The 26,718-nt window shown below is 40.3% G+C and overlaps 10 protein-coding genes and 2 long non-coding RNA genes across 15 annotated transcripts; 6 read left to right on the forward strand and 6 right to left on the reverse strand.

Moving 5' to 3' along the window:
• Positions 1-57: 57 nt before the first annotated feature.
• On the reverse strand, positions 58-6,214 carry LOC124343140. 2 transcript variants are annotated; one of them, XM_046796313.1, is made up of 6 exons: positions 5,808-6,214; positions 4,467-5,237; positions 3,056-3,880; positions 2,721-2,998; positions 1,852-1,898; positions 58-1,785 (listed from the first exon to the last, which is right to left on the reverse strand). In XM_046796313.1, the coding sequence occupies exons 2-6, from the start codon at positions 5,211-5,213 to the stop codon at positions 563-565; spliced, it is 3,120 nt and encodes a 1,039-aa protein (XP_046652269.1). In that variant the 5' UTR covers positions 5,214-5,237; positions 5,808-6,214; the 3' UTR covers positions 58-562. The 2 variants fall into 2 exon arrangements, with proteins under 2 accessions (XP_046652269.1, XP_046652268.1); XM_046796312.1 differs by having other exon boundaries at positions 58-1,788; positions 5,808-6,213.
• A 582-nt stretch (positions 6,215-6,796) lies between these two features.
• LOC124343304 (probable tRNA(His) guanylyltransferase) lies at positions 6,797-8,138 on the forward strand. Of its 2 annotated transcripts, none has more exons than XM_046796607.1 (5): positions 6,797-7,054; positions 7,114-7,214; positions 7,275-7,455; positions 7,513-7,786; positions 7,856-8,138. In XM_046796607.1, exons 1-5 carry the CDS (start codon positions 6,945-6,947, stop codon positions 8,102-8,104), a joined length of 915 nt encoding a protein of 304 aa, XP_046652563.1. In that variant the 5' UTR covers positions 6,797-6,944; the 3' UTR covers positions 8,105-8,138. The 2 variants fall into 2 exon arrangements, with proteins under 2 accessions (XP_046652563.1, XP_046652564.1); XM_046796608.1 differs by having other exon boundaries at positions 6,799-7,018.
• Positions 8,129-9,843, reverse strand: LOC124343293 (V-type proton ATPase subunit d 1). The gene is made up of 6 exons (XM_046796582.1): positions 9,611-9,843; positions 9,375-9,546; positions 8,959-9,295; positions 8,717-8,893; positions 8,581-8,658; positions 8,129-8,519 (listed from the first exon to the last, which is right to left on the reverse strand). Exons 1-6 carry the CDS (start codon positions 9,729-9,731, stop codon positions 8,358-8,360), a joined length of 1,047 nt encoding a protein of 348 aa, XP_046652538.1. The 5' UTR covers positions 9,732-9,843; the 3' UTR covers positions 8,129-8,357.
• Positions 9,844-10,793: 950 nt separating this feature from the next.
• LOC124343256 (adenosylhomocysteinase-like) lies at positions 10,794-12,812 on the forward strand. The gene is made up of 8 exons (XM_046796522.1): positions 10,794-10,937; positions 11,011-11,201; positions 11,259-11,411; positions 11,477-11,585; positions 11,651-11,730; positions 11,802-12,215; positions 12,286-12,480; positions 12,550-12,812. Exons 1-8 carry the CDS (start codon positions 10,913-10,915, stop codon positions 12,679-12,681), a joined length of 1,299 nt encoding a protein of 432 aa, XP_046652478.1. The 5' UTR covers positions 10,794-10,912; the 3' UTR covers positions 12,682-12,812.
• Positions 12,813-12,914: 102 nt separating this feature from the next.
• Positions 12,915-13,700, forward strand: LOC124343364 (FK506-binding protein 2-like). Its single transcript, XM_046796700.1, has 3 exons — positions 12,915-13,188; positions 13,249-13,412; positions 13,510-13,700. Exons 1-3 carry the CDS (start codon positions 13,013-13,015, stop codon positions 13,557-13,559), a joined length of 390 nt encoding a protein of 129 aa, XP_046652656.1. The 5' UTR covers positions 12,915-13,012; the 3' UTR covers positions 13,560-13,700.
• An 18-nt stretch (positions 13,701-13,718) lies between these two features.
• On the reverse strand, positions 13,719-15,368 carry LOC124343412. The gene is made up of 2 exons (XR_006919247.1): positions 15,259-15,368; positions 13,719-13,800 (listed from the first exon to the last, which is right to left on the reverse strand). It is a non-coding gene; the product is annotated as an uncharacterized LOC124343412 (long non-coding RNA).
• Positions 13,824-16,679, forward strand: LOC124343196 (chitooligosaccharidolytic beta-N-acetylglucosaminidase-like). 2 transcript variants are annotated; one of them, XM_046796430.1, is made up of 10 exons: positions 13,824-13,914; positions 14,103-14,206; positions 14,272-14,494; positions 14,570-15,200; positions 15,264-15,499; positions 15,565-15,705; positions 15,783-15,997; positions 16,092-16,242; positions 16,314-16,438; positions 16,515-16,679. In XM_046796430.1, exons 2-10 carry the CDS (start codon positions 14,112-14,114, stop codon positions 16,591-16,593), a joined length of 1,896 nt encoding a protein of 631 aa, XP_046652386.1. In that variant the 5' UTR covers positions 13,824-13,914; positions 14,103-14,111; the 3' UTR covers positions 16,594-16,679. The 2 variants fall into 2 exon arrangements, with proteins under 2 accessions (XP_046652386.1, XP_046652385.1); XM_046796429.1 differs by having other exon boundaries at positions 13,829-13,914; positions 14,087-14,206.
• Positions 16,680-16,906: 227 nt separating this feature from the next.
• On the reverse strand, positions 16,907-18,356 carry LOC124343319 (putative hydroxypyruvate isomerase). The gene is made up of 6 exons (XM_046796630.1): positions 18,028-18,356; positions 17,893-17,941; positions 17,715-17,826; positions 17,451-17,629; positions 17,271-17,390; positions 16,907-17,203 (listed from the first exon to the last, which is right to left on the reverse strand). Exons 1-6 carry the CDS (start codon positions 18,175-18,177, stop codon positions 17,016-17,018), a joined length of 798 nt encoding a protein of 265 aa, XP_046652586.1. The 5' UTR covers positions 18,178-18,356; the 3' UTR covers positions 16,907-17,015.
• Positions 18,357-19,538: 1,182 nt separating this feature from the next.
• Positions 19,539-23,343, forward strand: LOC124343139 (transient receptor potential channel pyrexia-like). Its single transcript, XM_046796311.1, has 4 exons — positions 19,539-20,807; positions 20,875-21,471; positions 21,531-22,105; positions 22,171-23,343. The coding sequence occupies exons 1-4, from the start codon at positions 19,705-19,707 to the stop codon at positions 23,061-23,063; spliced, it is 3,168 nt and encodes a 1,055-aa protein (XP_046652267.1). The 5' UTR covers positions 19,539-19,704; the 3' UTR covers positions 23,064-23,343.
• LOC124343411 lies at positions 23,197-24,470 on the reverse strand. The gene is made up of 2 exons (XR_006919246.1): positions 24,372-24,470; positions 23,197-23,307 (listed from the first exon to the last, which is right to left on the reverse strand). It is a non-coding gene; the product is annotated as an uncharacterized LOC124343411 (long non-coding RNA).
• Positions 23,505-25,352, forward strand: LOC124343296 (short-chain dehydrogenase TIC 32 B, chloroplastic-like). Its single transcript, XM_046796586.1, has 6 exons — positions 23,505-23,784; positions 23,844-23,951; positions 24,024-24,197; positions 24,270-24,480; positions 24,545-24,746; positions 24,804-25,352. The coding sequence occupies exons 1-6, from the start codon at positions 23,649-23,651 to the stop codon at positions 24,993-24,995; spliced, it is 1,023 nt and encodes a 340-aa protein (XP_046652542.1). The 5' UTR covers positions 23,505-23,648; the 3' UTR covers positions 24,996-25,352.
• Positions 25,085-26,537, reverse strand: LOC124343305 (60S ribosomal protein L5-like). Its single transcript, XM_046796609.1, has 5 exons — positions 26,406-26,537; positions 26,076-26,261; positions 25,870-26,004; positions 25,426-25,806; positions 25,085-25,358 (listed from the first exon to the last, which is right to left on the reverse strand). Exons 1-5 carry the CDS (start codon positions 26,406-26,408, stop codon positions 25,155-25,157), a joined length of 909 nt encoding a protein of 302 aa, XP_046652565.1. The 5' UTR covers positions 26,409-26,537; the 3' UTR covers positions 25,085-25,154.
• Positions 26,538-26,718: the final 181 nt, after the last annotated feature.

A 26,718-nucleotide genomic window follows, 5' to 3' on the forward strand; every position in this document is an offset into this window, starting at 1 on the left:
TTCATGGTTGTTTACAACTGGGTTTCAAAACAATAGTAATTGAAAACAAGATCGTTAAGTTGCTTTTTGTATTGTGAATTTGCGACTTTTTGTATTCTAGAATCTACCCGAAATTTTGAATCGAGATGAGATGTTCTAGTAGATTGAAGAGAGAAGGGGAAAGATAGAGAGAAAAGTCCACCAAAAAACTTATTTTTAATGAGAGTTTAGTTGCATGTAAAAAAAGGGATAGGGAATATTAAGGTACTAATTTTAAATTTTTGAGTATCGCCAAGACGCAGTTTAAAGGCGTGGCGGATGGAAAGGCAATTATACAAAACAATTACAATTTCAAAAAATAAACAACTCAAAAATAGAACAAAAAGAATTGACAAAAATTTTCAAAACGACCAAATTTTCTAACATTTGTCGAATGCCAATAATTCACTTCCTAATAATTCACACTAAATATTATTTCCCTGAAATACGAGATCCTTGATAATACACTTTGATTGTCGTTTTATTTCTTCTACTAAAATCTTTTTATTAATTTTCTATTGGCATTGTTTATTTACGCACTTCTTTATTTAAAGGTAATCATGTTGTTTGTATTCGTGTTGCTGGAATCCAAAACTTCTTGCTTGATCCACTCATTGGAAAATTCAGGATCATCCGATTTCATATCGACTTCAGTTCCCGTTCCTAACTTGGAACCCAAATTTTCTCGGTTGGTGGTGGAAATATGTTGCCAATCTTGACTTCGACGTTGATCATTCGTGGACGGACGTTCGTTCGTGAGACTCAAAAAAGCTGCTTCCTTGGCCAGTCGATAATCGTCAGGATTCTGATCTGCGGCATTGGGTTTACTACCACTGTTGTAGTAATGATGGTGATGATGATGATGTTGCTGAATTGTAGGTTGAGGTGATGTTTGTTGTACTGCTGCAAGTTGTAACAGAGGTGACTGTCGTGCGACGGCGGAAGGCGAAGGCGTCAGAAGACGTCGATTTGAAAAAATTATGTTCCTATTGGGAATTCCATCGGAAGACACGAAGTGGAATTCAGTTTTCTTCATTTCTGGTGAATTAATAACTGATTCTTCCATTATCGGATGAATACTCAAATTTAACGGTTCGTTGGTTAGAAGATTGTGCTGTTGTAGTTGCTGCTGCTGCTGTTGTTGCCGATTGTGTTGTTCTTCTTGCTGTTGCGACGCTGCAGAAGGTTGCGAGAGACCATCTCGCGGCTGTTGCTGCTGAAGTCGGATAACGGATGAAGCGTGAATGCCGTCCAGAGGAGATTCCGGTCGATGAGGTTCGTACGGTTGTAAACAGGCGAAGCATTGAGTGGCTCCGGTTTTAGCATCAATTAATCGGGAGCAGTCGTAGGATCGATAGCGATAATCCGGTAAAGTGAAATAATTCTGCCCGGCCAATCCTTGTTCCAAGGCCTCTTTCGGATGGAATTGGTGGACACGTTTGAGAACGCTGCCACGTCCGTGGCAAACGGTGGCGCCTCCATTGAGAGAATCCAAAAGCGGCTTGACGAGACTCGGATCAATTCCACCGGAAGTGAGAGAGCGGAAAGTTCCAGAGCGTACACAGTGGCCCAATACTTCGAACCAATAGGATAAATGACGATCGACGAGGAGTCGCATTAAATGCGTTCGATAACCAAAGGATGGAACGCGGAAAGTAGCAAACGAAGGTGGTTTAATTTCCAACCAGATATCGCCTCGATCATCGGCGTATTCCAAACACGATAGGCCGCAGGATCGCACCATAGATAGCAAAGCACCAAATATTCCTACTATTATATAATTATTATTCAATTAAGTCAGTTGGATGTGAATAGTGATTAAAATGTATTTACCTGGTGGGAAAAGATCCAGTCCTGGTGCGGACGTCGACCGAGCCCTCCTTTTTTTTCCCGTTGCAAAATGATCGATCAATCGTTCAAGAACAACGCACACGATTTAGTTTTGTTTTTGTTTTGTTTTGTTTTTGTTTGTGAACAGTTGGATAAACAGAATGAGACAAGGAGATAAAAATCCATAGAGAAAAAGAGAAAAAAAAAGTAAATAAACAAACAATTAAAATAAATTAAAATAAAAAAGAATGTAATTAAAAAATGTATTAAAAAATGTAAAAAAATTATCGTGTTCGACTGACGACAACACCATTTTTAAGCCTTGTCCATACTCTAAAGAGATATAACAAAGTAAAAAACGGACCCAAATTCGCTATAACCAGTACCCATCAAAAATAGAAGAAAAGAAGAAGAGTAGGGATGGAAGAAGGATCGGTTCGTGGAGGGGAAATATTCCCGTGAATCCGTCACTGATGTAATCGTGTGTGTGCTTGTTTCTATTCAAGAAAAGGAGCGGTTCAGATCGAGATTGAGAGTTGAGCTCAGAAGATCGAGCCATTGATTAGACATCAGACTGCCGCCGTTGCCCATTGCGGCTTCAAGCTCCATCATCCGAACATCACCCGGACTGTGTGAAGTTAATCAACAGGCCAAGTTTCAGTTTCAAAACCAATAAGAGAAAACAGACACAAAAGACATCATAGTAACGACTCCAATCCAGTGGATTCTTTTGTCTAACAAATTCTATCTCCATTCTTCCTCCGTTTAAAAAGATTCTGATTTCTTAATTGCAAATCTAAAACACTATCCAAAATCGGCCGTGTAGAATTTAAGATACTCTTAAAATTGACGGAAAAATTTAAATTTCATACTCTTCGTTGATCAGCTGTTGTTGTTGTTGCTGCAGTTGTTGATTCTCCAAACTGGCAGCAGCGGCGGCCGCGGCGGCTGCAGTGACCGCATGAGTCGAAGTTAAAACTGAAGTTCGTCGCTGCTGCTGTTGTTGTTGAAGGGCCACATTACCACCAATCAAAGAGCTGCTTCCTCCATTTCCTCTAGCACGGCCATCTTGTATGATGGATCGGGAAGGTTCTTGCGACTGAAATGTCGGGGCTGGAGTAAAATCATGTTCAAACAAACTGCTGGAAACCTGGCATTGAGAAAAATTTTAATTGGTAATCTAGAAAATGATTGAGAATCGAAATACCTGTTGGAATGAAGGGGAAATGAGATTGCCGCTAAGAGCTCGGCGAGAATCGATTGGTGAAACTTCCGTGGAACGAGATCCGTTATTGTTGGACCGATGGCCCCCGATGGATGACTGATGATGATGGCCTGGATGTCGCGATGGGCTGTAGACATCCGTAGGAGAAAACGCCACGCTGTTGCTACTGCTGGACGAGAGTTGCCTATCATAAGGATCGGAATATCCTCCGCGATGACGGTGGAAATCGGAAGCATCCACGGAAGATGATGACTGTGCTGGATGATAAGGTAAAGGACTAATAGATGGATGATTAGTAGATAGTCCTCCTGTGCTGTTGGACGAATCGTGAAAGTTCGTCATGAGGGCAAAGCTTCTGCCAAATTCCGTCCCTGGATGATGTATAGCTCCTTGATCATGATCATGCGAATGGATAGCCTGAAGTGGAGGACGCGATGGATCAAATTCAATATCTTCGTTATCTCTTCTGGCTTCCTCTTCCTCTTCTTCTTCGTCGTCGTCTTCTTCGTCTTCTTCTTCAAGACGGGTTTGCGGATGATAATAGCCGGAAGAATGCAACGGATAACCGAAAGCTTCTAAAGGAGGAGGTGGTCGTTGAATAGTTGCGGGAAGAGGATCCCGACTGCTAGTCGGGAGTTGCGCAGAGTGCGAAGAGCCTGGAAACTCAGTGGAAGAAGAAGCCGCCATCATGGAACCATATCCAGGACGAGGTTCTGGGGTGGTCGAACTTTGACCGCCTCCGGTCCCAGCAGCAGAAGTCGATGGATTTCCACTGCGACGATCCGCCATTCCTTTATTTTGCGGACCCTACATAAAAAGAAATGAAGAAAAAATAGCAAAGTTAGCAGGAAAAATAAAGATATAATGAGAAGTCCTTTGCGATCCACGATTCTGATAACAGAAGACATTTTTGACAGGTAAAAAAAGTCACTGTAAAAATTGTTAATGCAGGGCATTTCTTTTTTCCCACACGGAATAACCAATGAGCCATCTCGAAATCTCACTAATAGGAAAAGAGGGCGACATGAGTCCGGTCCACAATCGGAGGGTTAACCGAAAAAAACCGAAAAAAGTTTCTATTTTTATCTACAATCACCCCTTAGCGTTCGGATAAACCCTGACCTGTGACAATCGAGAAAACATTTGGTAGGCCTATACACAGTATTGGGAAATTGTCGGTCGGCTCGTTAAAATCGTACGTGACCGTATGTCCCTTTTTTTTTTAATTTTCTTTTGTGGTAGAAACGCCCCATAGCAACAAGAGTACCTTCCGTCTCCTTTTGTTCCATTTTTGTTGGGAAAGGTCACATGAGGTCGTTTCAATTTTTCCAGGTCAACAGTGAAGGCAAAATGAGGCCACAAAAATCTAAAAAAAGAAGAGAAAAATACTCACGATGTTGTGAAGTCGTCGAAAACTGTCAAGCCATCCGTTGGAAGCGGCAAAATTGGGAATATTCAAATTCCGGGCGATGGATCGAGCCTCTCGCTGGAGCATGGGACCAGTGACTCGTATGCCCATATTCTTCTGTCTATTGTACCAGTCCCAAACTTTTTGATTCGTTTCTTCATTACCCGTTCGCCTAGAACGTCTTTTCCTGGCGCTAATGTGCGGATTAGATTCCGCCTGCTTGTCTTCCCATTCTTTTAAATAAGCTTCACGTTGACCCAAAATGTTGAGGATTTGAGTCTTGCCGCATCCGAATTGAAGCGCCAATTGGCGCATACTTTTACCGGACGTTCGGGCCTGGATCACCTGAATCCGTTCGGCGAAACTTAATTCTTGTCGTTTATTCCTCGTGGCTGTAGTGGTCGTCGTTCCGGTAGTTCCAGTCGTGGCCGTAGTGGCCGATCCGGATGATCCAGCTCCCTTGGCGGATGAAGTTGATGACGGAGTAGACGTCGTAGTAGAAGCACCAGGTGAGATTTGATGAGTTGAAGTCGATGGTATTATTGGTGGCGTCACTGTTCCTTCCATGACAACATCATGATGATGATGTCGTTGCTCGATGGAAGAAGAAGAACTCGGCATTTCTTGTTGAATGAATGCTAGTGGAGGTGGTGGATTAGGTGGAGGTAACGGAGGAGGTGGTGGTGATGGAGGAGTCGGACTGCAGGACCCTCCAAGTAATTTTGACGTCATGATTTGTTAGTTATTCGCAGAGTTCTAAAAACAACAAACACCGACGGAAGATTTAAAAATGTGCGACCACACGCAACCCCTCCCAGCAAACGACTAAATGCGACACTGGGGGAATTTTTATTGCACTGAAGCGGACGTATGTAGACGTAATGTAAAGAGTCTACGTGGTCTAAATAAAAGGGAAACTATTAAATGAAAATTAAAAGAACCCGTGAAGACATGTCAGATTTCGGTGACGACCGGACAACGACTGAAAGCTCATTGTCAGAATATGACCTCAAAAGTAATAGAAAAGAATTGAAGGATGAGAGAGTAAAAATATAAAAGAATACGAAATGGTCAGTTTTTCGGATGGGCAGAGAGGTCAAACGACGGACTCGACAGAGGTCAATAGACCTCGGGATATGCCGGGAACACACAATTGGGGCAGGGGAGTCAAATTTTATAATAAACCTTGTAAAACGAATGAATGAAATAACAATAATTTACGCGGGCAAAATGCCAAAATCTAGTTTCTAGAAAAATAATTGCATTTGTCAATTTTTTCCCTCGTTAAATTATTATTTTTTAAACAAAAAGAACAAATAAATTTACCTGGCAATATCAACTGGTTTGGCGGTCAATCTGCTTGTGGGCATGAATCCTGCTGGCGTGACGAGACATTGAAAAGAACCAATCAAACGGTTTGAAAAAACGAGATTCCATATGTCATCTGCTGCCGAACAATTTCACATGCAAATATATGTCTAGTAAGAAAAACCTTATTGCAAGGTTATTGTTTTGTTCACGACATGCAGAAGACACACAAAACACTTGACGAAGATCACTGCTGTTCGTTTTTTAAAAATAAAAGTTGCGTCAATTAACCTGAGAGACTAAATAACCCACCACCCGTGTAGAGAGAGAGAGAGACAACAGGACCGGCTGCTGTGCTTCTTCTATCTAATCTGTGAGTCAGACACGAGGTGATTATTCCCTTTTGAATAAAAAAGGCCCTGTCGGCCGACGACCACCACCCCCACCATCACCACCACCCCCTTCTTTTTCGCCAAGTCACCCCCTCCCCCCTCTTTTGTGACTGACCTGTGCTGCTGGGTACAGACAGACGTAGACAAACACAACGATACCCCGCGCAACAGGCTGGAAAAAGAGTGGGTATTCTACCACCGACAGAGAGGATGGGAGAAAGTAGCACCTTGGGTAGCAGCTAGACAACGAAAACCAGACTGGACGAATATTTCGACGTGTCGTCGTACGATCCGGTCTGGAGGCCGGATTTCTCAACCCCTTTTTTTCTGCCACTCCACCTGTGTGTGTTCTCTCTTCCTCCCATTCCTAGACGTGTAGCAGACCATTCATAAAGGTGTTACGCAACAAACTGGGAATTGGCCGTAACCGGTTTATTTTTCCCAAGGCCGTTTAGCAAACCACAACGATTTGTTACATAATAAAATTTTCATAAGCTTTAGTTTTTTGTCGATATCTTTTAAAAGGTAAATCACATGGGAATTTCAAATCCCAAACCTTTATTTAAAAATATACTTTAATCGACGTCATGAAATATAGATAGTAGGCATCGCTGTTGTAAAGAATTGTTTTGATTCAAAATTATGTCTGCTTACAAAAAAGAGCCTATGTTCTATTTCGTCGTCTCCTTTTAACTTTTAATTAGCCCAATTAAATATATTGGAAACCAATATTCCCACGTCGATTTGGAATTCTTTGAAGCCAATGTTCATTGGTTTATGTTTGGGTCGGGTGATTCTGGAAACATTCCGTCCATCCAAGTCCTTATTTTTCGTCAGGTGGGAAGCTTTTCGAAGAAATATTTTAGGGCTTTGGTAAAAGTTGGCTAGTGATTGTAAATCTATACATTTCTCATAAAAAAATAAAAAAATAGGTCACATGCTAGAATTTTTCATCAATCTTCAACTATGGCTAAAAGCAAATTTGAGTATGTAAGGCTCTTTGAAACTGAAGACCGCTGCTTGCCAAATTCCTGTGAGTGAATATTTCTTTTTCAATTCATTATTTGTCATGAATACAATTTATTGGAATTAGGGATTGTTGTCCGTGTGGATGGAAAGGGATTTCATAAGTTCTCAACAGAACATGACTATGAGAAACCCAATGACATGAGAGCTCTATCTCTCATGAATAAAGCTGCAACATCGGTCATGGAAGAATTTAAAGACATATGTCTGGCATATGGACAGAGCGATGAGTACAGCTTTGTCTTCAGGTATTACTGTCAAATGCTTTTACATATATTCTTAAAATGCATTTAAAACTATTATAGGAAGGAGACTCAAGTTTACAGCAGAAGAAGTGCCAAATTATCTACAAATGTGTGCAGTCTCTTCACTTCTGCTTTTGTTTATTACTGGAGTGAACACTTTCCCTCTAGCAAACCGCTTTATCCACCCGTTTTTGACGGTCGAACTGTGCTTTATCCATCTAATCAGAATATCAGGGATTATCTCAGTTGGAGACAGGCAGATTGCCACATAAATAATCTTTACAACACGACATTCTGGGCCTTAATACTTAAGGCAGGTCTCACCGCAGTAGAGGTAATAAAGTTTTGATTTCTTACTTTTTTTTCTATTTGCTTGATTGTTTAAACAATTAAAACTTTTTAGGCCGAACAGAAGCTGAAAGGGACACTTTCAGGAGATAAAAATGAAATCCTCTTTTCTCAGTTCTCTATAAACTACAATAAGGAGCCAGAAATGCTCCGTAAAGGAACGATTCTCGTTCGTCGGAAAGTTCCAGTTGCTCTACCTGATGGCAGTGGAACACGAGAAAAATCTCAAATCGTCCAGCTGCACACAGATGTTATTGGTGACGAATTTTGGAACGAAAATAATCATCTGTTGACCATTTCCTAAATGTGTTAGTGTTAATACAACAAATTTGAATTAACATATATTTACACACCGAATAAATCTACAGCCACATAGACGAATTACCAAATAGTGTTAAAAAGTAACCAAAAAAAGTAGGGAAGAGGAGTAGTCTAATATAATCTGATTTCAACGACAGGACAATGGTAATAAGATAAGCTATTGAACGTGGGAGAAGAAAAAAAATCATAAACAAAAGGTTCATTGGCTTAGATGGCTTGTGTTGGTGCATTTGTTCTTAGAAGATGGGAATGTAGTTATCGATCTTGGCGCGATGCTTTTGAGCGACGCACTCGGATATCCAAACAATGTTGCGACACTCTTGCTCTTTGAGCTTTAAATAAGAGTAAAATACGCCAAAGTGGAACTGTTGCATGAATCCGTACATGTTCAATTTCACCTGTTGATAAATTAGTTGTTAGGCTTCAATTTCAGTCGTCAGAAATAGGGTTTTGACTTACTTCGTATTCGAAAAACTTGTCCTCGAGGGTTTTTTCACCGGGATTGTTACCAGAACCATCGAACAGCTCTTTATACTCCTACACAACCCGATAAATCGTAATCAGAATCATTTGGAAATAAAACTATGTCAATTACCGCATAATATTCGGCAATTCCACGGACTTGCTCGAAATCGTCAGCACGAGCCAAGGCTGCAAGACCGTCAGGATGAAGTCGGCCACATGTCGGATACAATTTAACTCGGTCGTCCTTGGAAAGTTCAGTGCCGAAAGAGTTGATAGTAATGATCAAAGCGCGACGATCAGCTTCAAACTAAATTGGCAGTCGGAACACTTAATAGAAATTCACAGGACTTGCACAATAAAATTCGAACTTACTGCTAAAATTTCACACATGACCTCAGCAGTGGTTCCTCCCAGTGTTTGGCAATACTGGTAGAATGATTCAAGATATGCTTTGTACAGGGTGTTTCGAATGATCTCAATATTCATTTCATCCAAATCCTGCTCGCTGATGCAATCTACAAAGAAAGGAGCCAATGGAGTGTCTACCAGCACAGCATTGTAAAGCTCAGCTGGAGTAGAAGCAACATGAATAGCTTCCATTTGCTCAAAACTTCCCAAAGGATGGCACTTGCTGATTAGCTCAGTGATGGGACGATGATGCAGAGTGCCCGTAATCAACAATATGATGTTGTCAATCATGTAGCTGTACCTGCAAATGTAAAAAAAAATTAAGAGGAATAATAACACTGCAGGGGAATGAATAGCGCCACAACTCTTATTCATCATACGTAATGTAATCCAAGAAGGTAGCCAGAGGTTCAACAGCATGATTTCTCATGTGCTGAAATTCAATGACTAGTTTTTCCCTCAGACGATCATCAATAACGGAAACAGCCAACGGACTAGGTTCATTAGCCAAGAATTGTCCATAATCAGTGCTCTGCAGATGCAGCTTCAAATCTAGAAATCAAGCAATTTAATGAAGACCATTACGCTAAATTGAGGAGTCTTCGGTAAACATTACCATCAAGTGTTTCGCACTGCACCAAGTTGATGTAATCCGCCTGTTTCAGGACTCCGTTCTTAAAACCACGGCAAAGCCCCTCCAAGTAGCCGTTGTCGATGTTGAATTCTTGAAATCTCATTTTACCACTTAAATATGTTCTAGCGACCTGTTTGGCTAAGTAAAAGCTAAGAGAAAATAATCAAAAATTGACCCGGATAGACCAATGTCACAAGACGACGGATCAGAATCACATGACACTTGGTACGGGGTTGCCGTTGAAGTTGATTGTTATTAAAATAAATTTGCAGTAAAATGTCAACATATAAACTTGTTTAACTAAATTTTATTATTTAGGAAGTAAATAATGAAAGGATTTTAATTTATTGGCAAAAATTATTACTTTTATTTGTCAAAATCATACAACAGAGCAAAATTGAGTCCGCTTTGATCCGCACATTTAAACCCAATATTGTTTTGACATGTTGACAGTTGATACTGAACTCTCTCACTCTCTGTCGTTTCCAAAAGCAATAATTAAATTTGATTATACTGTTGGAAAACAATTGAATCTCACCGTCGATGTCTTTCGAAAATACGAACTATAGTCAACTTATCTTTTCTTATTCCAAATCTTAAATATTGGCACACACTTTGTTTTCTTGTGGATCTTTATATAAGTCCCATCTGTTTTCCTTGATATTATGCGTTCAGCTCCCAAGGGCCAGTTAAGAGTGCTTGGGCAGTGAGCACTGACTTTATTTTATTTATTTTTTTGCCCAGTACGCCACGTCAATTATGCAATCCTAATTCTTAAGCGATGGATCAGATAAAAGTCACATTGCAATTCTCCTCCTATAACAAAAACAGTTAAGCTAATAATGCAAAAACCCCCCGGAGTCGCCAATTGCCATGCGGGAGCGGGATTGCCGGCGCCGTCGCCGTGGATCCCACGGAATCACTAGCAAGTACAGGCTTCAGTCTTAACCATAAACTCTGTGGAGAATGGAAAACATTATATAATATAAAATAAGGTGCAAGACAAAAAAATAATTGTTCGTTTTAATGACTAATATAGAAAAAAAAAATAAGCAAACATATAAATTAAGCACTGTACTTGTAGAATGCAACTGCGTTAAGGATTTAAGGTTCCGATTCCGAAATTGTTTTTGTAGGCGTGTCAATTCATTTTTGCCGCCAGATGTCGTGACCCATCGATGGGTATAAAAAGTCGTGCAGACCACGTTGACGGTCTCTTTTTACTCCCGATCATCGTGCAAGTATTCTGTAAGCGTAGCTCCAAAGTCCCGAAAAAGTCGCATCATGAGCAAACCAGCGTACAAAGTTGGCAAGTGGAAATTATATTGTGTTTATTTATTTTTGAGTGTCATTACTTATTACGTATTGTTTATCATTAACAGCTGACATCTCCTTGGCTGATTTCGGTCGCAAAGAAATCATTTTGGCCGAAAATGAAATGCCCGGTTTAATGGCCATTCGTAAGAAGTACGGCCCATCTAAACCCCTGAAAGATGCGCGGATTGCGGGATGTTTGCATATGACTGTTCAGACTGCCGTTTTGATTGAAACTCTTATTGAGCTGGGTGCCAAGGTACATTGTTATTTTAAATCATGACATTCAGAAATGATATATCAAGTTTTTGTTCAGGTTACCTGGTCCAGCTGTAATATTTTTAGCACCCAAGACCACGCTGCTGCTGCCATTGCTGCTACTGGTGTCCCAGTCTATGCCTGGAAAGGAGAGACTGATGAGGAATACATCTGGTGTGTTGAACAAACCATCTACTTCCCTGATGGACAGGTAATGATAAATTAAATATACTTATATTATTTTTACTGAAGGTTGAATCTTATGTCTTTTTATAGCCTTTGAACATGATTCTTGATGATGGAGGTGACCTGACCAACTTGGTTCATGACAAATACCCCCAATTGTTGGAGGGCATCAAGGGTATTTCAGAGGAGACTACTACAGGTTAGTGAAACTTACCACTGCCAAGATCTGACATATTGACAGTTTTGATAAATTACTTTTTGTAGGAGTTCTTAATCTTTACAAGAGGGTCAAGGATGGATCATTGAAAGTGCCCACATTCAATGTCAACGACTCAGTCACAAAGGTACAAATATTTAGATAATATTCCAATAAAATTTAACTTACGCTGTTTTTTTTTGTTTTTTTTTATCACAGAGCAAATTCGATAACTTGTACGGATGCCGCGAGTCTCTTACGGACGGCATCAAGCGAGCTACTGATGTTATGATTGCCGGAAAGACCTGTGTTGTTGCCGGATATGGTGATGTCGGCAAAGGATCTGCCCAGTCATTGAGGGCTTTTGGGGCTCGTGTTTTGATCACTGAAGTTGATCCCATCAACGCTCTTCAAGCATCGATGGAGGGTTACGAAGTTGTCACTATGGATGAGGCTGCCCCAAAGGCACAAATCTTTGTCACTGCCACCGGTTGCAAGGACATTATCCGCCCTCAACACTTTAACGCAATGCGTGATGATTCCATCGTCTGCAACATTGGCCACTTCGATTGCGAAATCGACGTCAAATGGCTTGAGGCCAACGCTGTAGAGAAGATCACCATCAAGCCTCAGGTATTTAAAAATAAAATGGCCTTGATCCTTGGGAAACACTGGTATTGAACGTCTTATTTTAACATCTTAGGTCGACCGCTACCGTATGGCCAATGGTAATCACATCATTCTCTTGGCTGAGGGAAGACTGGTTAACCTTGGCTGTGCCATGGGACACCCTTCTTTTGTCATGAGTTGCTCCTTCTCCAACCAGGTTCTGGCTCAAATTGAATTGTGGACCAAGCCTGGCCAATACCCAATTGGTGTTCACATTCTACCCAAGAAGGTATCTTTTCCGTACAATCAGTCGATAAATTTCCATACTAATTTTCTTCCTAATTTTTCAATGATTTAGTTGGATGAAGAAGTCGCTGCTCTGCATTTGGAGAAACTTGGTGTTAAGCTGACCGTTTTGGAGCCGGAACAGGCCGGTTACTTGGGAATCCATCACGAGGGTCCCTACAAGCCAGACCACTACAGATATTAAAGCAATCTAAAATCTTGTTTTAATTAAAACATGTCCTTTTTTTGTTTAATTTTTGTTTATTTTTTACGGTTGCCAGCACGATCTGTTCCGTATATTACCGCGTATCAAAATATAAACCAGTTTCTTTCGAAGTTTCCATGTACCTGTCTCGAATTTTGTGGTGCCCTAGGGGCTTCTTTGTTTACCTCAGTCCCTAGTGGTCCCGTGGCTTGGCCTTCATGTTCCCAGTTCCTTGTTCTGAAAGTTCATTCTGTTGGCTTCTCTCTAGCTGTTCAGTTGTGGAAGAGAAGTTCTCTAGTTGGACTGTTACAAGACTTGAATTTAAAAGAAAATGAAGATTGCCATTGTGCTCATTGCTTACGCTATTGGGTTGATCGAGGCACAAAATGGTTTGAAAGTTGATGTAGTTTCTCTTCCCAGTGATTGCCTGCAGAAATCGCAAAACGGCGACTTTCTCTCAATGCATTACACTGGCACACTAACTGATGGCAAAAAGTTTGATTCAAGGTAACGTTAATTATTAATTCCTCAATAGCATCAATGTTAAATTACAACATTTCTCAACAGCTTCGACAGGAACCAACCATTTCGCTTCCGTCTTGGTTCCGGGCAGGTCATTAAAGGCTGGGATTTGGGTTTGACTGAAATGTGCCCAGGTGAAAAACGCAAGTTAACGATCCCAAGTGCGTTGGGTTACGGCCAGAGAGGAGCTGGCAACGTGATTCCAGGAGGTAAGCAATTATTTGATGATTTCTATAAAGCCAAAGCATTTTACATAGCTAAATCACTTTAAAATACTAATTCATTATACCTTGATGATAATTTTAGGTGCTACTCTTTTGTTTGATGTGGAGCTTGTCAGCATCAGCAAGTCATAAATTGCGTGGCTTCATATCTTCAGCCAATAAGAGAGACGATAATGTAGGACGGATTCGTCACTCCAATGAAGTTCGCTTTTAATTGTGATTTTTCTACCTACAGGGGAATAAACGCAATAAACCATTTTTATCGTCATTAAACCCAAATGTACCGTTATTTACCTAGTGTGTTTTCACAATTGTGGCGTTGTTGTACGGGACTCCCCTTTACGACACATACCGCTGATTGCGTGTCGCAAGACTAAAAATGAAATGTCAAAGATAATATAATCGGGTGTGGCAAAGGTTTATCCTATAAGAACACCAAACATACGTAGTTACGTACACAGAGTGGTGCACTCAACAAGAGTTACAGGTAAGAAACATTTTTCTCTAACCAAGAAAGGAAACGTTACATTTAAAAAAATGTGGAATACTTATATTGGTACGGAATTGCATAGCTACATGCATTACAATCGGTTACATCAAAGAAACCTTTAGTTCAATCTGTAATCCATGCTAAACAGATCCTACGACTTTAATTATAGCTTTTTTAAAATCAAGTTTGAAACCATGACGGAACCTTCTAGACGAACCTACTGCCTTTTAAAATGGCTCTTTGTTCTCAACATTATTTGGCTGGCTAGTGCACAGAGCACCTTTTTCGAGTATGTAAATGTTTGAAGATTATCTAGAAAAATAATATAACTTCCTGCTTTCGTATAAAATGCAGGATCTCGTCGCCGTGGGTTTGGACCTGTGAAGGAAAAAAGTGCCTTCGGACAAGGGCATCTGAAACAACCCAAGGGCAGTCAAATGCCGTTTGCAAGTTAACTTGTTATGATTCAGCAACTTTATGGCCTTTGCCTACCGGTAAAACGACTTTGTCTAAAGATGTTAGCGCCTTTTTCGCCAACAACGTTCGAATCGCCAAACTAACATCAAATTCGACAAAGGTATTTTTAAATTTTCCCACGAAATTCTAGACACAAATATTTGCGTTAATGAACATTGCAATAAACGAAAACAAGACAGAGGACATGCTAAAAGAGGCTGCCGCCATTTTTTCGGAGCACATAAAACAAATGGAAAATAACGGACTTGGGGGTTCGACTCGCGATTGTTCAGTATCGGCCAATACCTGCGCCTCAGCTGCACCGTACAGCTCATCTGAACATTTATTTAATGTTGAAGTCATCGTCACTCAGAACATAGCACCATTGGCTCTTGATACAGACGAGTCGTACACACTGGACGTCAAAACGACCAATTCCGTTACAACGGCCTACATCGTAGCTGAAACTTTTTTCGGAGCTCGCCACGCCATGGAAACGCTGAGTCAACTCATCACCTGGGACGAACTGTCAAATAGTTTGGTAGTGATTCAAAACGCTCACATTGAAGATTCGCCCGTCTTCCCACACCGCGGCTTCGCTGTCGACACGGCACGCAATTACATGGAAATTTCGCTAATCAAGCGCATAATAGACGGCCTATCGTACAATAAACTCAATGTTCTTCATTGGCACATGTCCGACTCTAATTCCTTCCCTTTTGTCTCGACCCGAGAGCCCCTTATGGCCATTTACGGGGCCGCTTCTGCTCGTAAAGTCTATCGCCCAGCTGAAATTCAAGAATTGGTCCACTACGCTCAAGTCCGAGGTTAAAAGTTAACACATATTCTAACACATGTAGTTAAAAATTAATCAAATTATATTACCACAGGAGTCAAAATTATTCCGGAATTGGACGCTCCAAGTCACGTAGGTGCTGGATGGGATTGGGGGCCTCTTTACGGGATGGGCAACTTGATTATTTGTCTCGACAAGCAGCCATGGGACAAGTATTGTGCGCAACCACCGTGCGGAATCTTCGATCCCACCAACGACAAAATCTATACCGTGTTGAAAAACATTTACAAAGATATGGATGACGTATTTCAAAGCGATATGTTTCATATGGTATGGTTTAATATAGTTAACCAGTTATATAATATAATTAATCATTTATATCCCTATTATTATAGGGCGGCGATGAAGTCAACATGAGATGCTGGAACGAGTCGGAAAGTATAAAAAAATGGCTAACTGATAAAGAATGGGATAAAGATCCGAATCCTTATTTGAAATTATGGAGCTACTTTCAGAATCAATCTTTGGCTAAATTGGTAATTCAGAATTTGTCTAACACTTAATTTTTATCTCTGACCCCCCTCTATACATCGAATGATAAAAAACAAAACAGGACGAGGCTCACGGAAAGACTCAACCTGTAATAATTTGGAACAGCGATCTTACGGCCAAGGAACACGCAAAAGACTATTTAGACCCCAATCGCTACATCATTCAGTATTGGAATACATGGAACAACACGATTTTGAAAGATCTTTATGAAGATGGTTACAAGCTGATTATATCCAACTATGACGCTCTTTATCTCGACTGTGGATACGGCAGTTGGTAAATATATAATTAACTGATAGTATAAACATAATCCATATATAATATTACAGTAAGGTTTTACAGACATTGGAATAATTAATTATTATCTTAGGGTTGGAAACGGGTTGAACAACTGGTGTCCTCAATACACTGGATGGAAACTGATTTACGAGAACAGCCCTAGAGTCATGATTCAAAACTTCAGTCTACCTTATAACAAAGATCAAATCTTGGGTGGTGAGGCAGCATTATGGGCTGAGCAGGTTGGATTAATTTGCTACATGTCTGTTTTCAGTTGACAAACAGATTAAATTAAAACTATTTTTTGGAACAGTCTCAAGGGGGTGCAATTGAAGGCAAATTATGGCCACGGTTATCTGCTCTAGCTGAACGGTTGTGGACCGATCCAGACACTAATTGGTTTGCTGCTGAAACCCGTCTGCACATTCAGCGCGAAAGGTGGAATACTTTACAGATTACACTAACAACATGTTTTAGTCTTCCTTATTCTAACGTAATCTTTAAATACTAATAGAATGGTAGAGAGAGGCATTACCGCCGATGCATTACAGCCGGAATGGTGCGTGCAGAACGATGGTAGCTGCATACTTTAATGATTTACGCTATTTCACAATATCCTGTCACTTTAAATAACAATATATAGTTATTCCTCCAGTCACAAATAAACATACTTACTGCTCACTTGGTTTGATAATGTTTCTCAAAATTGTTTTGATGGTGTTTAAAAACCAGTACTGCTGGAAATTTTAGTATTTCGTCTGCTACGTGTGGATATTTTGTTCTATTTCTTGACATTGCCTGCCACCTATCCGCCGTTATACAATCAAGAACAAACATCAATCACCGAAATTCAAAATTGATTTGACGTAACACGTAACGTCATCAGTCTCTTCATAATCACCAACATTAACCACGAAATAAATTTATTATTTTCCAAAAGTACAAAAACTTAATACCCCATAAAAATTCTAAATCAAGTTATTTACGATCATTTGCGTGTTCATAGATACTGACATCACAAAGAGTATCCCCACTCTTTAATCCATCCAATACTATCGGCACTTGCTTTAGTCGGTTTGTATTCCAACCCTATGAAACCCTCGTAGCCAAGATCTTCTAACAATTTCAAAATGTAGCGGTAGTTGATCTCTCCTTCGCTGTCAGGCGAATCACGAGTTGGCGCTTGAGAAATTTGAATATGGCCTGCAAATTGAGTTATAAGTGCGTTAAAAATTAATTGCGCAATACAGTTATCAAATCGAATAATTACCAATATATGGCAAAAGCTCCTTAATCCGGTTGGTCAAATTTCCTTCAATTAACTGCAAATGGAAAATATCTAGCTGAAGTTTTAGCGAGTCGCTGTTAATCTCTTTCACCAATTGCAAAGCTAAGAAAACAAAAAGTCAATAATAAAGTAAAATCCTATCACATCATATCCTAAACTCACCTTTACTGACAGAATTCATAAAGTAATGGGGAATCACAACTTCTGAAATAGGTTCAATTAAACCAACGAAACCTTTTTCTTTAAAAACTTTGGCGGCATACTCTAGATTGTCCTTGTAAACATCGTCCATTGCAGTGTCTACAATTCCGGAAAATTTCTTTCCAGCCATAATATGAATTCTGAAATCATACAAAATATAGTATTATCTGGTACTTGTTCATGTGCTTTTAATGCCCAATTATTTAAAAAGAATCAATGTTTTACTTTTTGCAGTCTAATGCGGCTGCGTATTCCATAGTTTTCTCCAGACTTTCTCTAAATTCGTTCTGTCGTCCGCTCATGATAGCAAGGCCCAATTCACCACGTTCCAAATCACCTATGTGTATCGGCATCAATGATTATCAAAAGGCGATATCAATATTTTAATATTATATATTCTTACCTGGGAAGGCATTGATTAAAATTTGATCCACGTTTGCAGCTGACTTTGCCTTGAATAACATATTCGGAAATTTAAAATTAATAATTAAATACACGGCAATAATGGACAAAAGCTCTGAATCGAACAAATATTTACCTTAACTACATCTTCGACGTTAAACTGGTATGGAAATGTGAATTCGACAGCTTTGAATCCGGCCTGTGAGGCTAGTTGGTACCTTTCCAACAAATTGTCCGTTTTCTCTGTAAACATGAAAGACAAATTGGCACAGAATTTCAGAACCATTTTCTTATGCTGACGCTGAAAATTCGTTCAAGTTTGGACAAGATTTGGACAACTGCCGAAGGACACTACGAGATTCTGTCGTTTAAGATGTTATTATCGCCGATCTCTTTGCCTTGACTATTCTCTACAGGCCCACATGAGAGCTGGGCAACCAGTACAGACTACAGATATGAAGAAGGCTTTTGGTAAACTCTAGCGTTGAATATTCGAAGTACTAAATGCATAACGTAGAGAATAAAAGGTTGCTTGTTAACGCATTCTCTGCGTTAATATTAACTTAGAAAATCTAAAATAATTAGAGCGCTTAATTTTCTTGTTTAATATCCGTGGTTTGTTTGAACTCAAAACGGAAAACATTCACACTGTTTTATGGACAGATGGCGTACAAGTACAAGGCCGTTTCAAGGGGAACTAAACGTTCATAAATATTCATAAAAAAGTTAAAAACCTGCAAGGATTGTCTAGTCTTCAAAGCTCTAAAAATCTATGCAAATTGATGTCGCCGATATAAAAATTCAACCTTGATAATTGATAGAATCGTCTTATTTATTAAATAGTGATTTATTATACATAAGTTTTAAAATGTAATCTACCTACCAAATCATGCGAAGAATGTTATGAGATTCACGCCATCAGATCAGAAGATCTTCCGAATCTTAACGTCCCAAAAACCTTGAAAATTAAGCACATTCTTCAAAAGAGTCGCAGTGCGCATAGTCTGATGAGTCTCGGTTCATCAATTCAAAACACGGAAACCATCTTTGGATTGTAGCCCTGGGCTTCTGAGGACCTTGCGTATTTATTTTAAGAAAAAGTTTAAGGAAAAACGAAGCGACAAATAAAAGAGAAAAGAAAAATTAATTTTTGCTGAATGAAGCTGTTATGCACATACTGAAACGATACCAACTCATGGCCAAAGATTCTTTAAGGCCTTGATCTGGTCACGCCTTTATTCTTGACTAGTTTCATTGCATCTTTAATTTATTCTTCAATCTTTCTGACGTTGGAATGAATCGGAAAAGACGAATTTTCGAAGGAGGGTTTCTTAACAGGTTCGTGATATCATGTGTTGCTGGGTCCCCTCCCACCGGTCTTGCTTGAAGGCAAACCGGATTGTTATGCTGAGGACATATATCAGAAGATCAACCTAAATGAAAGTCGAATCCTTTTGTGGGGATTTTTGTTTAGTGTTTTAAAGGAAGTATACGTATACGTTTCGCAACCAACTTTCACTATCCAACAAGCAGACAGCCTCCAAACTTCCTTTTCGAAACGGCACATAATAATGTTGCAGAGAAGAGAAAGGAGGCAAAAATGCCCGAAGGATTGTAACTTGTTATGAGCAACACATGCCCACAGGTGAGCCAAAAGTTCATTTTCCAGTGACTTCACATCATTCAAGGGACAATTGTACAGTTGCTTGGTCGTGCGTGAAAGTGGCCTGTGAAATACCGTTCAGTATTTTTGCCCCGTGATATCCTGTGCATATATTCACCTTGTTGATGTAGCCCCAAAAACAAAATCGAAATGTCTAATCGAAAATCGACTAAAAAAGACACGGGTGGATTAGAAGAATCTGGTGCATTCAGTAACGACGCCTTCGTTAAGGACGAGGGCCCACCAGTAGGCAACAGTGAACGAGAAATAGAAAAATATCGACGCTCGACCATTAAAAAGACAATCAGTGCTAACCGTTTTTTTAATAAAGCCATCGAGGATGAAAACGAGGACGATGGCGTTGCGGAAGATCAGAGTAGACGCTTGAGCATGGATAAAAAGAAAAGGAAAGCTTACCATCGGCAGCATTGCGCAAAACGAAAATTCAGAGATTCCCAAAACCACGACGCTGCACCAACAAAGAAAAAACAATCGTCAAAGAAAAGAATGCCAAGGGACGAATATGGCCACCGATTGGAGCGAGCGTTCAGTATTTCCAGCGAATCAAATACCAGTCATACCGAGTTGCAAGGAATTGATCACCACGAGAATTTCTCTTCCATGCCTTGGTACAGCGGTTGCTCAATTTGGCTGCAGCAAATGTTGGCAGCGGCCGTTGAGGACTTGATCAACACCAAAGAGGCCTTCGTCATTCGCATGTGTAAATCTTTTCTTGACGATTCAGCCGACCAACCAGCTTGGGACACTTTGCCCAGTGATTGTCATAGTATTGGTGTTTTGGTCTCGGCTCTCAAAGGAAATATTGACATGTTGAAATACTTCCTTGGACTTGGAGGTGATGCCAATGCCATCGATTTGCTGAACAGGACGGCCCTACATTACGCGGCCAGTTCTTCTAGTTCAAACGCCCCTCAGTGCATTGAACTATTAATCGAACACGGTGCAGCCGTTGACGTGTGGGATCGAAACGAAGAAGCGACTCCGCTCATTTGCGCCGCCGCTTCAGGTCGTATCGAATTGGTCGAAGTCCTTTTAAATGCCGGAGCAGAAGTCAATGCAGGGCTTTCCGATCCCAAACATTTGGACGGTAGTAGTCCTTTATTGTGGGCCATAAGAGCCAGAAGTTTAGTTTGCGCTACGCGACTAATCAAGGCCGGTGCTGCTGTCAACAGTTTGCAGGTTTACACTGAGTCGCCGATTCATGTGGCGGCTGTCCAAGGCGACGTTCAATGGTATTATTATTATAATTATTAAATAAATTAATAGTTAATAATAATAATTAATTAATTACTGGTTCAGTATGCAATTGCTGTTGGAAAATCAAGCAGACATCCGTGTGGTCTTCGGAGCCGAGAGGAGGAATGCTCTTCACTTGGCATCTTTCGAAGGCAACGTGGAATGCATCCGATTGCTTTTACAGACCAGCAAAGCGCAAATCAACACCAAGGATGCCCTAGGTCGGACACCTTTACATTTGGCGGCCCTTTCTCAATCAGTGGACTCGGTTAAAGAACTCTTGGAGAACGGAGCGGAAATTGACAATTGCGATGAAATGAAGGAGACGCCACTTCACGGGGCTGTAGTCAAATGTCGTCAGTCGACCGACGTCGTCAAGTTGTTAATTTTCAAGGGAGCCAATGTCAATGCAAAGGATCAGTTTGGACAAACGCCACTTCACATAGCGGCGTTTAATGAAAATTCAAAATTGGCTATCCTTTTGATCCATTCGGGAGCCGATCTGTCAATTAAGAATCGAGCAAAAATTTCGGCTTTGGCCTCAGTCGTCCGACGAGTTCCCGACGCCTTGACAGCCATTTCACGCAAGTTAGATTCAGCTATTGACGTTGTCGACAACGAGCCAGCCGATCCTGATTGTCAATTGAAGTTGGATTTAAGGTTACTTGACTTTTATTTGTAATTATATATAGATTTTTTTAATATGGTTTTTCCTTTAGAGTTTTAGTACCAGGGGGCAACCAGCAAAATGTTGGAGAAATGGGTTTCCTGACGTCGTTGGTGGCGGCCGAACAACGACACATTCTTCAGCATCCAATCATTGGGGCTTTTCTTCACTTGAAGTGGATGAAAATTCGCACCACTTTTGTAGTCTCGCTAATCTTTCAACTTTTATACGTTCTCGCCCTGACATCCAACATTTACTCCATTTATGTTGTTAAAATGAACACGAGAGTAAACGATACGCAAACAACGAACAATACGACGAACAACTCGACGTCATTCACTGATTGGCCAATGGAGTTGGATACCACATTGTGGTATTTGACAGTCTTATTGGGGGCGGCGACAGGTGTCAAGGAATTTTTCCAACTTTACTGCAATGCGCACGAATATGCGAGGGATATAGAGAACTATTTCCAACTCATTTCCATCTTTGGAATGATCCTTATCCTTTCCCCTCACCCAATGCACACAGGTGAGCCCGATAATGGTGATTGGCAACATCACGTTGCCGCCATCGTTATTATCGTGGCATGGATTAATCTCATGTTGCACGTCGGTCGATTTCCTGGTAATGTTCTGATTTATCTCTCCATTTTTAATAGACTCTAATTCATTGATTTTATTTTTCTTTAGTGTTTGGTCTGTACGTGCAAATGTTTACGACTGTCGCGTGGAACATTGGCAAACTGTTGGTGGCTTATATGAGTCTCATCGTGGGATTTTCTCTAGGATTCGCAGTTCTCTTTCCTTCGGAAAGTGTCTATAACAACATGCCCTACGCACTTTTGACGACGATCGTCATGATGACGGGCGAAATGAATTACGCCGACATGTATACCGAGGGAAAAATCAAATATCCCGGAACAACCCATTTCGTCTTCCTGGTTTTTCTTCTTTTCGTCGTCATCGTTCTGATGAATTTACTCGTCGGTTTGGCCGTCTCCGATATTCAAGGCTTGCAGAAATCGGCTGGTCTGGATCGCCTCGTTCGATTAACAAAACAAATTGCTCGCATGGAAAGTTTCGTTTTCTTTCCTTGGCCCATCCATTTTTCCAGTATCTGGTCAAAGGTTCCAAGACGTGAATTCATACGGCGAAATGTCCTGGTCGTGTCACCCAAAACCAGGAAAAATTACAACTTCCGACCCAACGATCCGCGTGATAAAAGCTTCCCACCCGAAATAAAAGAAAGCCTGTTGAAAATAATTGCTGTAAGGATAGCGAACAAGAAGAAAGGCGCACAACAAAAGTCGTCCCACGTACCAATCATTCGAACTGCAACGATACCTTTGGATTCAAATAACGGAGAGCTCTTTACGGAAGTGATGAACAGAGTTGACGAACTCTTCCATAATTACATGACACAAATCGTTACGATAAATTCGACGATAGAAGATCAACTCGCGCAGCTGACGGCCAAATACAACTACCCATCGACTCGATCACGACAGACAAGGCATTCTTGTGATTGTTCCATGATTAACGAAGAATCCTTCAGTGTTCCTGGAATGAGTTCACTGGCTTGATGATCCACCCACCCATTTTTAAAATCAGTATATAACCTTTTGCTCAATAACATATTCAACGGTCAATTCATTTCCATGAATTTCCACACTCGAGTCGATAACTAACACTAATTATTTAAAAAAATATAATTACCAAATATCCGGGAAATGTGGTATGGATCCAGCTTTTGTACAAGTGATATTATGTCTGAGCTTGTAGAACTTGTAGCATAGCGTTTTTTTGTTCGCTCCGTTTGGAGGGCATCTACGAGATAAAATAAAAATGGTTACCGAAACGTGATTGGAAACAATTTTTGCTATTCCATATCAAAGAATGAGAAATTCATAATTTACATTTAATATAATATCGTGAAATTTAAAGTTTCTTACGAAAAACATTTTTTAAAGTGTAAAAACTGAAAAAAGTTAGCATGTTCCATCAGCAGGATGTTGTAAAGCGCATGAGTGCATGACAACGGTAAGACCGTTAGGCAGTAAAAATGCCTTAGAGTGTTGTGTTGCTCAGGGCTCATGAACACAACCGTGTCAGTCAGTGCCTGTCTTTCTAACTTGATATCATTCGTTGGTAAATAACTTTCAGGGTAAATGTCTCTAAATCTTCGTGTGACCATGGATGCCTTTCGAAGCTTTGTATACGAATTGTACATCATGGTTAAATTTATTTATCTCAGTGCAAAACAATTGTTCCAAGAAGCCTGCAGAACTGTGAAACCACTCAATGGTAAACAAAGAAATTATTTTCCATATTCGTGATTGAATATTTTACATTTTGTTCATCAGATCCTATGAATCGACGAGAAGAATATGCTATAATCACCGGTGGGAATCGAGGATTAGGTTTCTACACTCTTCTGGGCTTGCAGGCTTCTGGAATGAAAGTCATTGCAGGTACAAAACAGGTTTTCTTTTAAATCTACTGTCAAAATGGACGAAATTCTAAACACTGTTAACGTAATACAGGTTGCCGGGATGGAAGAAGTAAACAACAACTATTTGAGAATTTGGAAGAAGCTGGTATTCCAGCCGATTCAGTGGAATGGATAAATCTCGACTTGTCATCGTTAAATTCGGTCAGAAATTTTGCAAAAGTTGTCACTGACAGAAACATCCCGATCAGTCTACTCATAAACAATGGTATTTGTTTTCTCGTGATTATTCAAGGCAAACATTTATTAAAGACAAATTTTGTTTTGATTCCAACAACAGCCGCCGTCATGTTCACACCCTATGGCTTGACAACAGACGGTTTAGAGCAACAGTTTGCTGTCAACTACCTGGGACATTTCCTCTTAACTCACCTACTCTTACCTCGATTAATTGAAGCAGGAAAGCATCATCGTTATGCTTCAAGAATCGTTAACGTTGCTTCAGATGCATCTTACCTCGGCTATCTAGAACTCAATGACTTAAACGCCAAGTATAATATTTCTAAGGGTCGTTAGTAAACAGCTAATAATTTTTTTTTACCCCATTCCTTAAAGGTCTTTTTACAACAGATTCGTGGCTTATTCCCAGTCCAAATTAGCACAGGTTTTATTTAACGAAATGCTCCATGATCGTTTGACACAAAATAACTATCCTGTCAAGTGCTACGCCATCCATCCGGGTGTTATTCAGTCCAATTGGTACGCCAATGAAAGGTTCTTGAAAATTGGTCTTCGTATCGTCGGCTTCTTACTTAAGGTATAGTTACAGGAAAGCGAGAGTAAATTTACTCAAATCTTTACAAACTTTTAATAGAGAGAACCAGTTGCAGCTCAACGAGTTTTGTATACAGCATTTTCACCCGAATTGGAAAACTCCAGTGGTTGCTATTTTTCTGGTTGCAAAATAACAATACCCGCCACCGGTTCACTATGTCCGAGTATGCGATTAAAGCTTTGGGATGCAACACACAAACTACTTGATATTAAAGAATTCGGGAAGGTGTAAATGATCCCTATAATAAAAAGCATGTCAAACAAAAACCAAAGATCTCATTTTCTAGTTTCTAACTGAAAAAAATAAGTAACAAAACATGATTCAGGGCTGCAATCCTCCGATTTATTGGATCGTAGAGTACAGAGAAACAGACAAACGAAGTCGAATAATCTATTCGTCGTCGGCTTCGGCAGAAGCCTCCAGTTTGGAGAGGAATTCCCTCTTCTTGGTGGCAACACGAGCCTTGCGCTCTTCCAGGGTGAGCCTCTTGGCGTTCCAGCGCTTCTTCTTGATCTTGGATGGATCCTTGCTGGACTTCTGCTTCTCGGGGTCAGCTCGGATAGCTTCATGGGCCTTCTTGTACATGGTCTCGACCTGATGAATGATAATAGATAGAAACTACGTTTTTTTTAATGAAAATCATATGAATAACTGAACTTACGGTATCGGCAACAATGCCATGCTTGATGAACTGAGAGAATTGCTTCTTGTAAGCTTCTTCATCTTCATCCACCAATTGACGCATGTAGTCAGCAACATGGGCACCCATGATGTGCTTACGGTGAACTTCGGCGTTGAAATCCTTGGATTCGGAATCGTAGCCGGGGAAACGCTTGGTGCTGTGAGGAACGTCAATTCCACCATCGACGGCTCCCTTCATGGCGCCAAAGATGCGAGCACCGGTGGTGGTGCGGGCCAAACCGACATCGAGGCAAGCGCGGAATGCACCTGGTCCATCGTCAACATCTTCAACATTGAAGACTCCTCCAGTAACTTCAGTGCAGCCTTGGTAGATGGTGTCCAATTTGAACTTCTTCAACAGCTACAGGAAAATGTTGACAGTTTAATCATTGTACTGGTTTTTGAACAACACCGTCAAACTTACTCTTCTTGCGAGCAAAAGTCCAGTACAGTATGCAGCAGCATAGTTAGTCAACCCAACCTTGACACCGTAGTGAGGAAGTTCATGACTGTATGCAGCACAAACAATCACGTCTCCTTCAATACGAGCGTACGCTATCTGCAAGACAATAATAAATTGAAAGATCAAAACATGAACAGACTGCAGTCAGTGGGTGATCCAAAAATTACCTGACAACAAATGTCTTTGTTGGTGAATCGAACAATCATGCGGTACTTAGGGGTGTTGTACTTGTTCTTGTCCTGAACTACAAGACGACGGCGGGCATAGTAATCGGTCTTTCCCTCACGACGCCTGCGGAACTTGACTTGAAACCGCTTGAAATAAGCCTTGTTCTTGATCACTTTAATAAATCCCTGTAAAAAACAAACACGTTAAGCGGCATGACAAGTCAAATTGTATCCAACGATATCACAACTTTAACACGACATCTATCATTATGCAACTTTTAAATTTGGTTAGGATGTTACTAGACATAAAGTTATATGTTAGAAACTTACCATGGTGGAGATATATTATTTGAATAGCTTCGGTTTAAGGGCGAAAAATGGCCGGACTGTGGCTTCGACTACTCGTCGAGGCCCTGCTTAACTGAGAAAGGTATGATTGGTCTTAAAGCTGAAATCAACGTCTGTCAGTGTTGCCAAGTAGGAAATTTTTAGTCCGCTTTACTTGTTTATTATTATTTTTCATTTAATAATTGAATTTTTATACAAAAAAAAATATTTTATAATTAATATAGATAGCATTAAGCTTCAATAAATTCATAATTCATAGAAAATAACAAATGTCATTTTTCAATCTCTCAGCTGT

The sequence above is a fragment of the Daphnia pulicaria genome, chromosome 6, assembly GCF_021234035.1.
Source record: "Daphnia pulicaria isolate SC F1-1A chromosome 6, SC_F0-13Bv2, whole genome shotgun sequence".
Classification (NCBI taxonomy): Eukaryota; Metazoa; Arthropoda; class Branchiopoda; order Diplostraca; family Daphniidae; genus Daphnia; species Daphnia pulicaria.